The following is a 15,049-nucleotide window of genomic DNA, read 5'->3' as shown; positions in this document are numbered from 1 at the left end:
TAATACAACATCAATAACTATGAGCCAGAGAAAATGAAATTATTTAATTATGTGATTAATCTTTCTTTAAACACCAAATAATTTCATCATCTACTTTAGCAAAAACATTACCACACTTTATCAATTGCTGCATCTGTGAATGATGCTTGCCCTCCGAGCCGAAACAATCCATACAAAACCTTTCAACTCTCTCCTTACTCTAGCTCCCCATAAAAATGCTTTGTGGTGCAAAGAATTTTGTACAAGATGGACGTTAGAATATACTTATATTGATTCAGGCCCACAGCAAGAGAGAAAATAAGGATGAGATTAGAAATTACATCTTCAGATTACCATTTAAGAAAAGAAAAATAATGGTTTTAATAGAGGAGAGCAGTTGTTATTTGTGCACATGAAACATTTTAGAGGAACCTTAATATCTTGACACTGGAACAGTCTGGATTCAGATTGGAATAGTTATACAGAGTCATAAAGCAACCTGTTCAAAATAATAATAATAATAGCAACAATAATTACTCAGATTAATTTAATGTAAAAGTAATGTAATAAATTAAACATGCTTTGAAATTACTTTTTTTAATTGACAAAAATATATCTATAGATATATATCAATATATGAAGGAGCATTCTTATCCTGCCCTATGTCAGCAATTTCCAAAAGCACTTTATATTCTCATTTTAACTTTGAAAGATGCAGTTCCTGAACTAAGCACAAGAGATTGCAGTTACTCATTTTGTCACCTGTAGGTTTTAGACTCAGTAGGCCAAGTTGCAGAAGAATTAAGCAAGGAGTTTTAAAAGCAGCTTCAAAACCTAAAATACTGAAGAATAATTACCAAAATAATTAGAAAAGTGAAGAAAATTGCTTTTCAAAGTTAGTACAAAAAATAATGGAAATATAATTTTATATGTTATATAGCTACTCCAGACATAAAAGTACAGACCACAAGGTATATCACACATCCAGGACATGCAGCCCTTCTTTTCTGATTGATCACAATTACAATCATCCAATGTTTCAGCTTTAGAAACAACTTTTGAAGCATATTAGCCAAGAAAAGATCTGCAGTACACAGAGACATCAGATCAAAGTTAACTATGATGAGCCATACATTTTTGGAAGGATTTCAAGGTGTTACCTAGATAAGCTGGAAATGTCATACAACTCTTTGAGCCTACACCAAATTCTTTCTTCTGACTACACAATTTGTAACATAGGCAGATTTTAATTCTCTGGACAATTTCTGAAGCTCTTAATTTCCTGTTAACACACATTTCTCATTTTGTCACATTATCAAAGGTCCTACATATTTATTTTCATAAATATAAGATTATTTTTGTGAAGTGACCAGTCTTCTATAAATTTGGGAGCATTCTGTAAATTGACCTTAGTGAAAGACAGTGGCTAGATCAGCAATTGAGGGTAATATTTAATTGTAATAAAATGGACAGAGTATCAACTGAGGGGTGATCCTCACTTCTTCAATTTATAGTTCATTAAAAATATGTGGAATATTATACCTTTTTTCTCTTTTATTTTCCTTCTGTATATCATTCCTACATCTCATCTTAGTCCCTAAATACTTCCATAAAGCAAGTTCATTTTAACTGATGATGCAATGTTCTCTGCATGCATTTTGAGAGTTTATATCAGTGATATAAAATATTTTCAAGGGTTCTTTAATTTGGCCTCCTACAAAAATATACAGTACTGGAATATCATGAGAAATATCAGGATACAGTTTAATACCAGCATTATTTGCCCACATAAATGATGTATGCAGTACCAGTCACTTCAGAAATCAAGATTTCCTCCTTTAAATCTCTATTTCTGTATTATGCAACATATTGCAAAAGAAGGAAAATTTTCAAGTAAAAATCATGTATTAAATCCTAGCATCGTGTATCCTAGATATACCTAATAATTGCAGACCTCTATACTTAAAGAGCATTAAATAGCACATAATTGTTTGTGTGATCACTTATACTTTTTTGTAGGCAGGAAGGAAACTTAGTTATTATACTCAGATTATTAAATCAATCAGAAAGTTTAAAAAGAAGAAGTTATTACAAAGAAAAAAATAACAGAGAGAGAAGGGGTAGGAAGCACTTAATAATCTGGTAGTTTTATTTTTTCTGCTTAGAGCTGGATACTAACAGGAAATTCACACTTCACAAACTTCTTAAATTAAGAACCATCTTTTGGAATTCCTGACACATCAAGAAAGACTGAGGGAGCTGGGACTGTTCAGCCTGGAAAAGACATGGGAGTATCTTTCTAATGTGAATGAAAACCTGGTAAGGAGAGAGATGGAACCAGACTTCTCAAATGTGGCCCAACAAACAAACTGAAATACAAGAAACTCCATTGAAAAGTGAAAAAAAATTCTAGCATTATTATTAGAGTAGTGAAACATTGTAACAAGTTGCAAAGAGACATCATGGTGTCTCTATCCTCAAAGACACTCACGGAATCTCAAGTGTACCCAGCCCTGAACAACCTGTTCTGAGCGATCTTACACTGACCAGCAGAGGCTGGGCTAGGTGACCTCCAGTGGTGCCTGACAACCTCAACTAGTCAGTGGTTATTCAGAGATTTTCTTTATGTACAGTCAAAATATGGAGTAAAATTTTACAGTTGGAAAGATTTTTCTTGTACCAACTAATGTGGCAGCACATAACAATGGCACCTACATCATCTACCGCAGTTATCGCTGTCTTTTCTTTCCAGGGCTCTTACAGTAGTTTTGGTACTTATTTACAATGTAGACCCACAAATTTTCATTGTTTTGAACTCATAAGATCAGACTGTAAGCCTATTTTTATACTTGCCTGTCTATAAAATGCTGGAGTGACTGTCATGTAGCACTGCTGTCATGATGCTCTTTATCTTTGCTGAAACTTTGCATACCTCATGGAACATTAGACCCCAGAGCTCTCTTTTATCAGAGTTATTGTTTGCATTTTTTGTGCTGTTTGAGACTCGACACCACCACAATGGGAAAAATATCATACCACTCCTTCTGTTGTGGTAAGCCATGTAATGTGAAACCAGTTCAAATGCGATAGCAATTGCATTTTAACCTTTCTTCTTTTCCAAGCGACTCACAAAGCATTAGCATCCAAAGTGGATTTGATGAATGATAATATTACATATGTCTATTTTCTTTAATTTTGAATTATTTTCTTCTGGTTTTTTTCAATCATCATTTTTTAAAGATTTGCATCTGGTTTTGTGGGCTGATACTCTAAGAAATTGGATCTCTGGTTTTAGTACCGTATATTTTTATTGTTAACTTGTAATGACCAGCTTTAAAGGACTAGAGAGGAATTGGATACTTTTAGGCATTAGTTGTGGTTTTAAACTACTTTCTTAAAATAAAAAACCAAGAGGTGATCTGCTCTTAGATATTAACTGTAACACAAAACCCCGTATGATACTGTTGACAAGGTTTCTTTTCCTGTCTTCCTCTTTTTCGCCTGCTTATTTGTCTCTGACTTCTTTCATCTCCTTTCTACTTTTCACATGCAATTTTTTCTTTGATATTTTCTTGCCTTACTTCCCCCAAATAATTTCCCTTTGCTTCTGCAATTTTTGATCTCTCCCTCATGAACATGAATGTTTCCGCCCAATAAAAACTTTCATTCTCTCCCCACATCTACTATTCTCATGTTGCATTCACTCTGCACAATCTCTGTTTTCTATACAAGATTTTATCCTGTAAATGCTATTGTATAAAGTATTTCAATCCCTTTTTTTTTTATTTTTTTGCTGGTCACACCTGCCCAGACTACTACTGTGAGTTCTACTTGCCTGACACTTTCCCATACTCCCCTACACTCTCAGTCTTATCCCTCTTTCCCTCTCCTTATTTTATACCTCTATATCTATCTCCTACCCATGTTTGTTGTCTGACCTCCCTTCATTTCTTCATTTTATCACTTCTCTTCATCTTTAAAAAACTTTAAATGTCAAACAAAATATTTCTAGCTATGTGTCTATCTCACCATGTAAAGCAGCTCCTGAGCCTAAGACAAAGTACAGGTCCCCTTTTGTCCACAGAGCTAAGTCTTCTTCACTTTCCTTCTTCCTCCAGACAAGCCGTTTACATTCAAACAGTTTCTGGTATTTGTTGTTTCCTGAACTGAGCATTTCTTTTGAGATGTTAGTCATCTGTGATGAAAATCATGCCAAGAATCATGTTTGTACTTAGAGAGATGTGATCATGGGCATGAACTCAAACATCCACCTATCATCTGGTCCTCAAGATCAAGTAATCTTCCTCTCTATTTGATCTGTCTAGTTAATTATTTTTTTCTTTTCCTTAGAGAAAATCAGTGTTAGAGACTGAGCCATGCAAATAAGCAGGAAATAACTGGGCAAGAAGTAGAAGCTCAGGTGGACTTTGCTGAAACAAGTCCCAGAGTTTAACAGGACTGTACCATGAAGAGAGAGAATGTGGCACCACCAGCCGCTCGACTGTTGGGTGCCTCCATCTTTGGGTGACTGTTCATCTCCTCCCTGCAACACAGACTTTCTTAATTTAACCATGTCTAAGAGCAAGTCACTCCTAGGAGATGGTACAGTAACTTTCAAAAGAAAATAGTAGTATGAGAAACAGATTGTTACAGGACTTTATATTAGTGTAAAGCCTCAGGAGACATATCAAAAATAGAATTTCAGGATGAAAAATTAAGAAAGACATGTGTGCAGCATGGAGTTATTTTAACTAACTCAGTTTCCTCTGGCAACTATATTCATGATGACATTATCTAATGAAGCAAAGCAGCAAAAAAAAGCAGAATATATCTGATCTATTAAAAATGAATAGGGAGATTATTGTCTAATGATAGGTAATTCATGCTTTGAAAGGCTTTTGCTTAAAAAGAGAAAGAACAGGGGGAAACAAATTATAAAGGATTATTATTTGTTCAGTTATTTTGAAGTACTAAGCTGCCACAATTTCCATTACATACAACATGTTAGTGTGCCAATAGTGTGACATTAGGGGAACTATTGTGATATTTGTCTGCTGCTTTCCTAGACTGTTAATCTACTAACAAGAGGATATAAGCCATGAATTCAAACAATTGCCCGTGTGAAAGTGTTTCTAGCGATCCTACCTGTTGGCGGGATGATTCCAGGAGACATTAGGCCTGGGACAGAATGTGGCATGATATGAGAATTCTCTGGGGAGGTGACACTTTGAGTCCTCTTAGGAGGCCTTCCAGGTCTAGAACTGAAACAAACAAACAAAAAAATTTTTACAATTAAGCTGTTGTCTTACACATCATTTCAAAGTTGTTTCAAGTGGTAACATGGACTGTAAATAAATTTGTTTCAAGGACGGTTGCTTTTGCAGTTAGATGTAATAGACTTCCATCACTAATTAGATTACATGCTGAATTCATTTTCCTCATTGAAGATCAGCCGCTCTTGATGCATAATTCATAGCCTGCACCTCGTTACCTGCTTCTTCATATTAATATCTATACACAGTTTGAATTGCCTCGTTTGCATATGCTAAAGTTCTGCATGCAGCCTTCAGCACGAAAATTATGCACTAACTTGTAATAATTATTACAGTCAGCCTGCTATTGATTTATGAGACTTTTAAAAACCAAATATGTGTAGTACTTGTAATGAATGATATTTTAAGGTTCTTCAGGAAATTAAAAGGCAATGGCTGCCTAAGGAAATGTTCTGCTTGTTTGATTTAATACTACAGTTAGCTGGGAGGTGGAATGAAAGAGTGATTCAGACCTATAGCACATTTTTCGATGATATGTTTTATTACTTCGCACTGCTAGCCTGATATCTAGATGATAAATGACAATACATATCTAATGTGTGAAAAGGTCTTGCAATTTCTTTATTTTTTGTCATTTAAAAGATAAGTCAAGTTATCATTTAACCCTTATTCTATTTAAAGTGAAAATCTCACTAAGACACCTTACTTTAAATATACTACTTTATGTCAGAAAGGACTTGGAATTATTTTTATGATATTGTTGAGCAAAAGCCATCACAGCAGCTCACATGTGTCCTGTATAGAAAAATAAAGGGCTTCAGGTTTAAGCACTCCTTGTCTGTTAAATGCTCACATACACAACTTTCCAACTCCTGGACTGCCTCAGTAGCACACAATTAGAGGCGGATGACAATGAAAATACTTATTGCCCACTTAGATACAAATATGTACCTGCTAATACAATATATATCCAAGGGCTTGTATTCCTATGTACAGATCATAGCATGGTATCACTGCAACATCCTGTAACTGCTCATTTAGGGGACATTGTGGAATAACTTCACATCACAGAATAAGGTGATGTGCTGCTCTAAAACTGCAGTGTTAACTTATGATCTGCCAAACATTTGAAGTCCTTAATTCGTTTCAGAGCAAGAAAGAAAAGAAAGGTGGGTATGAAAGGTTTTCCTCCTTAGGTCCTCATACTAACAAAATTCTAATCAGGAATAATGGATTTCTAGCTATGCTGGGACCACAGAATGAGGCAGATAATAAAATACCTCTGTTTTCTATTCATATTAGTTTCCATTGTGTTTGGAAAGACTTTCTTTTTTTTTTCTTTTTTTGGCACCTTCTAAAACCTAACTTTAATAAACCAAAAACAATCAAAGTACAGAGCATTTTCTTGAAGTTTAATGACTCAAGGCATTGAGTCATTAACCTTAACTGATCATTAATTCCTAACTTAATGTCCTGAGCTGAGGTCATTATTAAAATTATAAGCTTGGTAATTTCTTTGATTGGTTTGGCATTTTTGATTTTCTTTAGTGTAAACAAAATTGTCATATGTTCAAAACAACAAGAAAAACAGCTGTAGAAAAAGAACATTGTCTTATTCCAGCTCAGAAAACCAAATTAAATGTCTTTGGATTTTCTTTGATATTTCCTTTGTGATTTACAATAAAAATAAATATACCATGAATACACATAAAACTGAACAAAACATTATAGACAAAAATGATCTGATTTAAATGGAGTGTTTCTAATATATTCACCCACCAAAAAATGCCAGTGTGTAGGAAAACTTTAATGGTTTCATTTAAGTATCTATGATGAAGTACTCGAATCACTATAGTGATATGACTATTGAAGGGTCTGACAGCAGCATAAAAGAACACAAGCAATGTGGCAGTAACAATGCACAATGTACCAGTAACTTCCAGGTCTTTATAAAAAGCAAGTTCACACCTGCAAAGACTCTCTTTGATGTTAACAACCAAGTGCAGCCATGGTGAAGCCTGTATGCTTTTGTCTTTGATTTTGAGGAATAAAACCACTCCTCTTCAAAGCCTAAGGGAAGACAGTCATGGACCAAATCTCTAAACAAAGGTCAGCAGCAAATTATAGGTGAGTGATACTGAAATACCCAAGGCAGAATTCCTCCTTTGGTCACCTTCTAGAATCAAATTGCTTGTGCTATTGTGTACAAAAGCAGGGGGTGTTACACTCAAAGCCATAAAGGAGTCCAGCAACCCAACTCCATGCCATGATTTATCCCGAAATTTACCAAGTAAATGTTTTCTAAAGTCCTATACTTCCAATTCCAATCTTACAAATAATATTTCACCCAGTAGATGGTTCAGCACTGGAAGAGGCTCCCCAGGGAAGTGGTCACAGCACCAAGCCTCGCAGTTCAAGGAGTGTTTGGACAATGCTCTCCAGCACATGGTGTGACCTGGGGATGGTCCTGTGCAGGGCCAGGAGCCAGACGTGATCCTTACAGAGCCACTCCAACCTAGCTTATTCTGTGATTCTATTTAAATGAAATTTCTGAGAAGGAAACCTATTTAATCCTGATAGAATTTTTAAGTGACACTAGTTCCAATCTACTATTAAAAGGCTTTTACCTATTTAAGAGACATAGGTTTTTTCCTAATAACAAGGCAGAAAAACACTGTAAGACAAATTAAGAATTATTTCTTAAGGCCTGGAAGATCTGATTTAGAGGCATGGTAGACTATGCAATACACAATTAAAATGAATATATCTAATTGTCCTTAATAACTGATTGAGTAGCAATACTTGACTTAATTTGTTAGTTGTCATTTGTTAAGCGTTTGTTTCATTAACCATGGTACTAACTTGAAATACTACCATTTTGTAAGATTCGTTTTCAAACTATAAGAATTGCAAGAATTTTAAATGAATCATTACCAAAGTCGTGGGGAGAACAGCATAAAAACAATACTTTAAAAAATAATCACTTTGACTAGAATTGAAAACTTGCATGTTGTTTTGTAGTTCATTATCATTTTTATAGCTATATGATAAACTCTTTAAAAAAACATCAAAAGCATAGCAAATTAGTTTAACTATCATAAACAGGATGATAAAAATAGCTTAATAAATCATTTTGTTGGTATTTTTCATAAACTCTAGTATAGTAAAGACCTACTTATTTTTTAGATTAGGGCACGTTCATTTTCATTCCAAGACAAGAAACCTTCAAAATACTCATCATATTCCTATTTCTGTATCTAAATCAGTAGATTTATGTTCAGTATAAAAAATTAAACATAATTTAAATAGGTATGAGTTGATTTATTATGTAAAAGATACATTTAAATTCCAGAACAATCAGTAATCTTTTCTTCTGGTTGATGACACTGTGATACAAAAATCATCATTTAAAAGCTGATGATATTACTATTTTTACTCAAATTTAGATTTTGTATATAAGAGTTTATAGACATATAAAAAAACAATGTAAGATTTTGTCTTTTATCTGAATACAATTATTGGAAGAACTACATTGTTTTTTTCTGAAAGCACACTTGACTTCTTACGGAAATGCTAATTATTTCAATGGGTAAACTACTCAAAGATGACCCATTTTGATTTTGAAGATGTCTAAAGTCTGGATTTTTTATAGCTAAGATAAACAGTCTGAAATGCCAAAACCCCAAAAGCCAAAGTGAATACCTTGTGACTACCTAGGGTTATAGTACAGAGAAGTCAAGGAGTGTTTTGGGACTCCAGAAGAAGACAGTGGAAGAAACAATGCTACATCTGGAAGACATAGCTGATCTTCCTGTGTACTATTTCATTCTTCAAAGAGTAAATTAAAGAAAGCAGAAATTAGACAATATCAACAAAGATTCAAGGAACCTTGATTCAAGCAAAACTCAAGATTCAAGATTAACTGTGCTAAAGACTAGGGGAGAAGTGTATAGGGAAGTTAGCAGTTCCTTGTGAACTGCATTAGAAAAGATATCCAACAGACTGTCATTCTGCTTTTAGAAATATGAATAGGTTAGATATTTTCTGCTCTAAAACTTAAAATTTTCATATGTGAGATAACATATGTTGGAAGAAAAAAACGAAAGCTTTCTACAGGACTATGTATTACTAACTTAGTAGTCAAGTTTTTGTAGTGAAGCACCTAAATGAATTTATTCCCATGAAAATCCATCAGCCTTCTATAAGCTTGTGTCCGTTTGTGATAAAATGATCAGACTTTTCTCAAGTCTTAAAAGACATTCCTACAGACAAATGATCTTTATTTTTGCAGAAATTATCATGGCTTACAGTTACAATATGCCATTATGTGAATGAGGAACTCAAGGTGCAGAGTATTGAATCTTGAAAGTCTCAAATATTTTCTTCACTAACATCAGCTAATTAGATAACCAGAACACTTTGCAGAATGACTGAAAATAAATCCATCAATTTTCAGCCAGATTAGCATTTCATCTCTTCAATTTCATAAATACATCAAGGAATACTATGGCTGTAGCATTTTCATCTTTGAAGAAAAAGGGTGTATTTGTGTACTGTGCTGTGATTAGCATGAGAAGCAATTGAGACTACATTTAAGGCTGAGAATATGGTTATTTCTTGGTCTTTTGATCAACATATATTAGTCTTCTATCCTTCCTGTCCTACCAAATCTAGAAAACAACAGATGGCTGAATTAAAGAATAAGAAATGGAAGAATCTGTGTTCCTTATCAGTTAAAATGATGTGCTTTGATAATATTTTTAAAGTTTTACGTAATTTCAGCTATATTATCAAGTATGAGCTCGCTCCTAGAAATGTTTTGATAGTGCTAAACAATTAAAAGCAGTTGTAATCAAGAGAAAACCTGGCCCTGTACAATCACATGGAAAGAGACAACAGGACAATAGTACAGGCTTATCTGCTTAGCTTTAAATGTAACCAGGCTGCATTCAACTCTTATTACTATCTGCCAGAAGACAGACTTGATGTTAAAATTTAAAGGTCTCATCCTTGAAAGCCTAAGATAAGTAGACCTCCTACTGATTTCTGTTAAGACCTTTGATCACCAAGGAAGGTTTGACTCCAAAACAGCTGAAACTCTTAATGAGTAGTATGTAATTCTCAGAGCACACCCCCAGCATTTACAGATGACTAACTGCATGGCAAAACACGTGCTAGGAAACTTAAAGTGTTAAAAAATGTTGAGATAATTCTGTGATTTATCTTTCTCATGTCCCAATTTTGAGGAACAATTGTGCAATATTAACACTTGGTAAATCAAGTTTTACTCCTTAAAATGATTTTTATTAAATACATGAAGCACCCATAAAGAAAACTGCAAGTCTTAACCAGTAGTAAGAAGGCAAACTGCCTTTCCTGCCAAAATTAATGAATTTCAGGATTTGTTTTCTACATGTAAAGGTTTATTTTTAATCTTGTCTGTGAGCAACTTTAGTGCATAGAAATACTGTCCTCATCTGTAGCTGGCCATACACAATGCAGTGAAGTTACCATTGGCCAGGCAGTTTTATAATCAGTAATATTGGGGAGTGGCAGGAAAAGTTACATGCCAGAAGTGATAGGAAGCAAATCTGTAACAAGGATTTGGTGTATTCATTTAATGTATTTTTTAAGTTCTTATAACTGCCTGAAACAGTTTAGAATATCAACACCAATTTTAGCTACATCAGTACTTATGCATCTCATTTAGGTACATTTTGAAAATCTATGCTTGATTTCTCATTTGTTCCACCTCCCCTTAGTGCTTCAAAGCCTGACACAGAACTTTTGACCTCAAAGAAGCAGGCTGAATGACATTTAGGTGATCAGCCACTGGAAGTAGTTATGTGCTCACCATACAATGGACACTGCAAAAGGGCCGAAGATGCCACTTGCTGACTTAATGCAAAGACAGAGATGCCCTGTGACAACCTGTAGCCACAGGCAGTGGGCTCTTCCCACATGGTATTTCTGGGTTTTGGGATAGCTTCTGTGCTGTTCTCATCATACGTGCAGCCTTCACACTTGCAAGACTTGAGCCAAGGGCGTGTCAGTACTGAAAAATAAGGTCTAGGAAGACTGACTAAACCTTTTGTGTAATTTAATTCCTTTGCTTGGAAAACACTTGCTTGCCAAGGTAACCTTCATAAATATTTCTGATGCACTGAACTAGCATTTTAAAGGCAAAAAAATGACAAAGTACATCGATCCAAACCTTATACTTTACTATTTTAGGTTTTCCCCTTCTGCTCCCACTCAAGAACAAAGTAAAAAATGCAATTCTAAGACAGAGCATACACTTATTTTGGCAGTTAGTAAAACAACCACCAGAAGTCACACCATGTCCTTTTTACTTGCAGCAGTCTTGTAAAACAATAAAACTCTCAGTGCAATTACCTTAAATTTATTTTTCTTCTCACAATTAAACAGAAAATGTTCTCACGCAATAATTAGTGCTGAACTCATGATATATTAGGAGTTACTGAGACAGCAAACAATGCTGATAAAAATAAATAGAAAGATCTGTTTCAAAATCTTCATAAAGAAGTGCATGAATGATCTCCAAAAGAATTAGGTTGTGTTACAGAGTGAGCAGTGGAGAAATCATGCTGATGAAATATTATTGCATTTCAGTAACAGAACACTTTACTGCTATTTTTGAACCAAAATGGCCAAAAACTGGATATTGGGTCAGACATGCAATACCAGCTTATCAGTGGAAGAAAAATAAATGGAAGAAAATATATTTCACTTCATATCCCATTCCAAAGTCATTTACTGCAGTAATACAGGAGCACAGGTTAGTCCTTGGATTCTACTCTTTTGCTGGGGTAGAGAAGACCTTGTTGAATTATTTCTTTTCCTAGCAGAACTGTCATGTAAACAGCATGTCATTTTCATCCTCCTCAGCACTGCAGCCCAAATCACTCTGCTTTTCAGCAAGATTAGTAATATTCTTGATACAAGAGTCTAAGATACAAGGTACAAGAGTGCAAGAATATATAAAATATATATTACAGCAACACCTGCCAGTTCTCCCTTGATGGCTGAAGTCCTACTACAAACACAATAACACAATGAAAGAATCTAAGAAAAAGATTCTCTGTGACTGATCGTAATACTTGAATATATGAATGATCTAAAGGGCAAGAAATGAAATAAAACCAGCTAGAAATCTGAGTGTTACTGGCACAAGTTACAGTACCTGGTTTAAATACAGCTGTGATTGTACATAAGCTCAAAATATTACTGGCATATGCCTGTTCTCTTAATGAAATTGAGATCTGTAAATAATCTATCGGAAATAGAGAAAAATAGATAAGAAATGAAGCTAATTCTGTTGGGTGGCAGAATTATGATGTCAGAAGTAAATTAAGTCAAAAAGCTCACTGCTTCATCTAATTAGCTGAAACACTAGATCTTCCTGAAAGTTCTTAAAACATGTAAGTATGTTGGCTCTCATGATTACATAATAACTGTGAAACACAAGCTTCTGATGATGACAGCCACACAAGCTAGAGTTGAAAATAAGTCTGAATGAACAATGAAATGCAATCATTACAGAGAACTCATGCACAGATTCAAACCATATTGATTTTTTTTTTCATTATATAAACCTTGCTTCAGAAACAGTACTCAGAAATCACAGCATTGGTGATCCTGGATAAAGTTATTTAAGAATACTGGCAATATCAAGAAAACAAGAAAATAACAATAAAACGGTAACAAGAAAACCTTGAAAAATTGTATTTATTTCCTCAATTTACACTGCTGTCTTTTCAGAATAATTCTGCAACTACCAAAAAAATTAAAAAAAAAAAAGTGGAAAAAGTTGTGATATAAAGTGCATGCTTCCCACAAAATGCTCTTTCTGTCAAGTTATAACAGATGCCTTTCCCATTTCACTCAACCTTACAGCATAAACCCCACCCAAAATTTAAATATGCAAGCTAAATGATTCCTTCTAACAGTGTTATTCACCCACATGAAACCCCAAACTACAACAGATGCAAAGCCTATTTTTTCCTCAACTGTTTTCATCTTTTCTTAGGCTTTTAATTCTAAAAACATCCCCTCAAAACATCATCTACTATATATACTATACAAATGTCAAGCATGGAGTTAATAGGCCAGAAAGGCAGGCTTGATCCACAATGACACAAATCTAAAAAAATTTTAAACTTTCATTTTTTTACAAAAGTTTTTACTTCAAGTTGCTGAGATGATTCCTAATGTAAAGCAAACCTAACTCTTTTGGTTATGTGTGTTAGAGTCTGCATATGGCCTGAAACAATGATTTAAATGTATTAACTTTAGTTGGAATGAACAGTCCTGCTTCAAGGCTTGTTTTCCAACCATCTGTATTCATCTCTGCATATGACTTGCACATGTAATTACAAATTTGTGAACATAAATCAGATAATTGCACGTACAAATAACCAATTAGACTAAAAGCAAAAACAGGCCATATAACAGCATATTCCTCTTTTGAACACATATGTGACCATACATAAGTAACTATCTTTATGTAAGAAATTTTTGTTTAACTTCTTTAGAAAAAATATTATTTGATTTGTTTTCCATCAGGACATACTGGGGAGCAGCTGCCATTTTGAGAACCACTTTTTGAAAAAGAGCAAAAACACTACAAGTAAAGCATCTACATAAGGTGCAAGCCCACCATTGCTCCAGGGGTCACAGAGCTAGTGTTCATTTCTGTCTGTATTGGAAATAAGATACATAAACATGTCAATGATGATTTAACTTTTAAAAAAAGGAAAAAATACTGTACTATTCAAGGTATTTAGTGAAAATATTCTGGTTCTCCTGGCAGTGCAATGATTAATATGCTATTTTTATTCATAGCAGTTGATAATGAAGTTCTATCATATCAGTGTATCCACTGTAATATCTGAATGCACTCGTCAGTTAATTGGCCACAATTCCTTATATGAAATGCTGAAACAAGTGAACTGTCACCTCTTTAATGAAGTTGCCTATATCTTAAACCCTTTGCCCTTTAAAAAACTCTTTATACTCACTATGAAAAATTTTATACTCGCTTCTGCCAGAGACCATGGTTAATGTTCACTGCCCTTCATTCACCTTATTTTTAATTCTGAAAACCCACACTCATTAACTGCACACTTCCAAAGAATTGCTGGAACCGCCTAAATAAAAGCTTGAAAGTGACTTTTATTGTACATTTGAGAGTAACAGTAGTGGTATGAAATACTGAAAAGACTCTCTCCTAGTCTGTACAGCTGTAACTGCTCAGCTGGAGTAACACAGATCGATGGTAACCATGCAGTATTCACTAAAATCAAGAATTTAAATCTTTAAATAAGGTGATCTGTGTTTACATATATTTATAAATACAAAATAAGTATTAATTTTCTGATGATTACTGAGCATTAAAAATTACAAGTTTCTTTGAGCAGATGATGTCTGGGGTCGGAATGAGAGGGTCCACTCTTTGAATGCACTTCTACTTGGTATCAGTAAGCAAGTCCAAAACTAGAAGCTAAAGAATATGCTCAACATTAGTTTCCTCTCTGCCACTCCAACTTCAAGTTGTTTGGGACAGTAACCAGCTCTCAGAACAGCCATGGGTTTGTGCAACACCCAGCACAATGTTCATCACTGAAAACCCATGCAGATCAAGAGATACAAGGTAGGGATTACCCTTGTAGATGCCCTTTAATTAGTAAATCCTTGTGTGTACTCTAAATGTACTTTACTTCCAATATAGAACAAAATATGAACTCAAAAGGAAAAATGAAATTACAGTACACTCC

The 15,049-nt window shown here is 34.4% G+C and overlaps 1 protein-coding gene across 6 annotated transcripts in view; it reads right to left on the bottom strand.

Annotated features, from left to right (window-relative positions):
* DACH1 (dachshund family transcription factor 1) overlaps positions 1-15,049 on the bottom strand; it is a 352,403-nt gene that overhangs the window by 200,240 nt on the left and 137,114 nt on the right. For all 6 annotated transcript variants that reach the window (XM_071431094.1, XM_071431091.1, XM_071431092.1 and 3 more), the window contains exon 2: positions 5,125-5,240. In XM_071431094.1, the coding sequence (XP_071287195.1) occupies positions 5,125-5,240 (116 nt within the window). The remainder of the gene's footprint in view (positions 1-5,124; positions 5,241-15,049) is intronic.

The sequence above is a fragment of the Agelaius tricolor genome, unplaced genomic scaffold (assembly GCF_023055355.1).
Source record: "Agelaius tricolor isolate 1412-34295 unplaced genomic scaffold, bAgeTri1.0.p SCAF_7, whole genome shotgun sequence".
In the NCBI taxonomy this organism is placed as follows: Eukaryota; Metazoa; Chordata; class Aves; order Passeriformes; family Icteridae; genus Agelaius; species Agelaius tricolor.
This window is presented reverse-complemented; position numbering and strand designations above follow the sequence as displayed.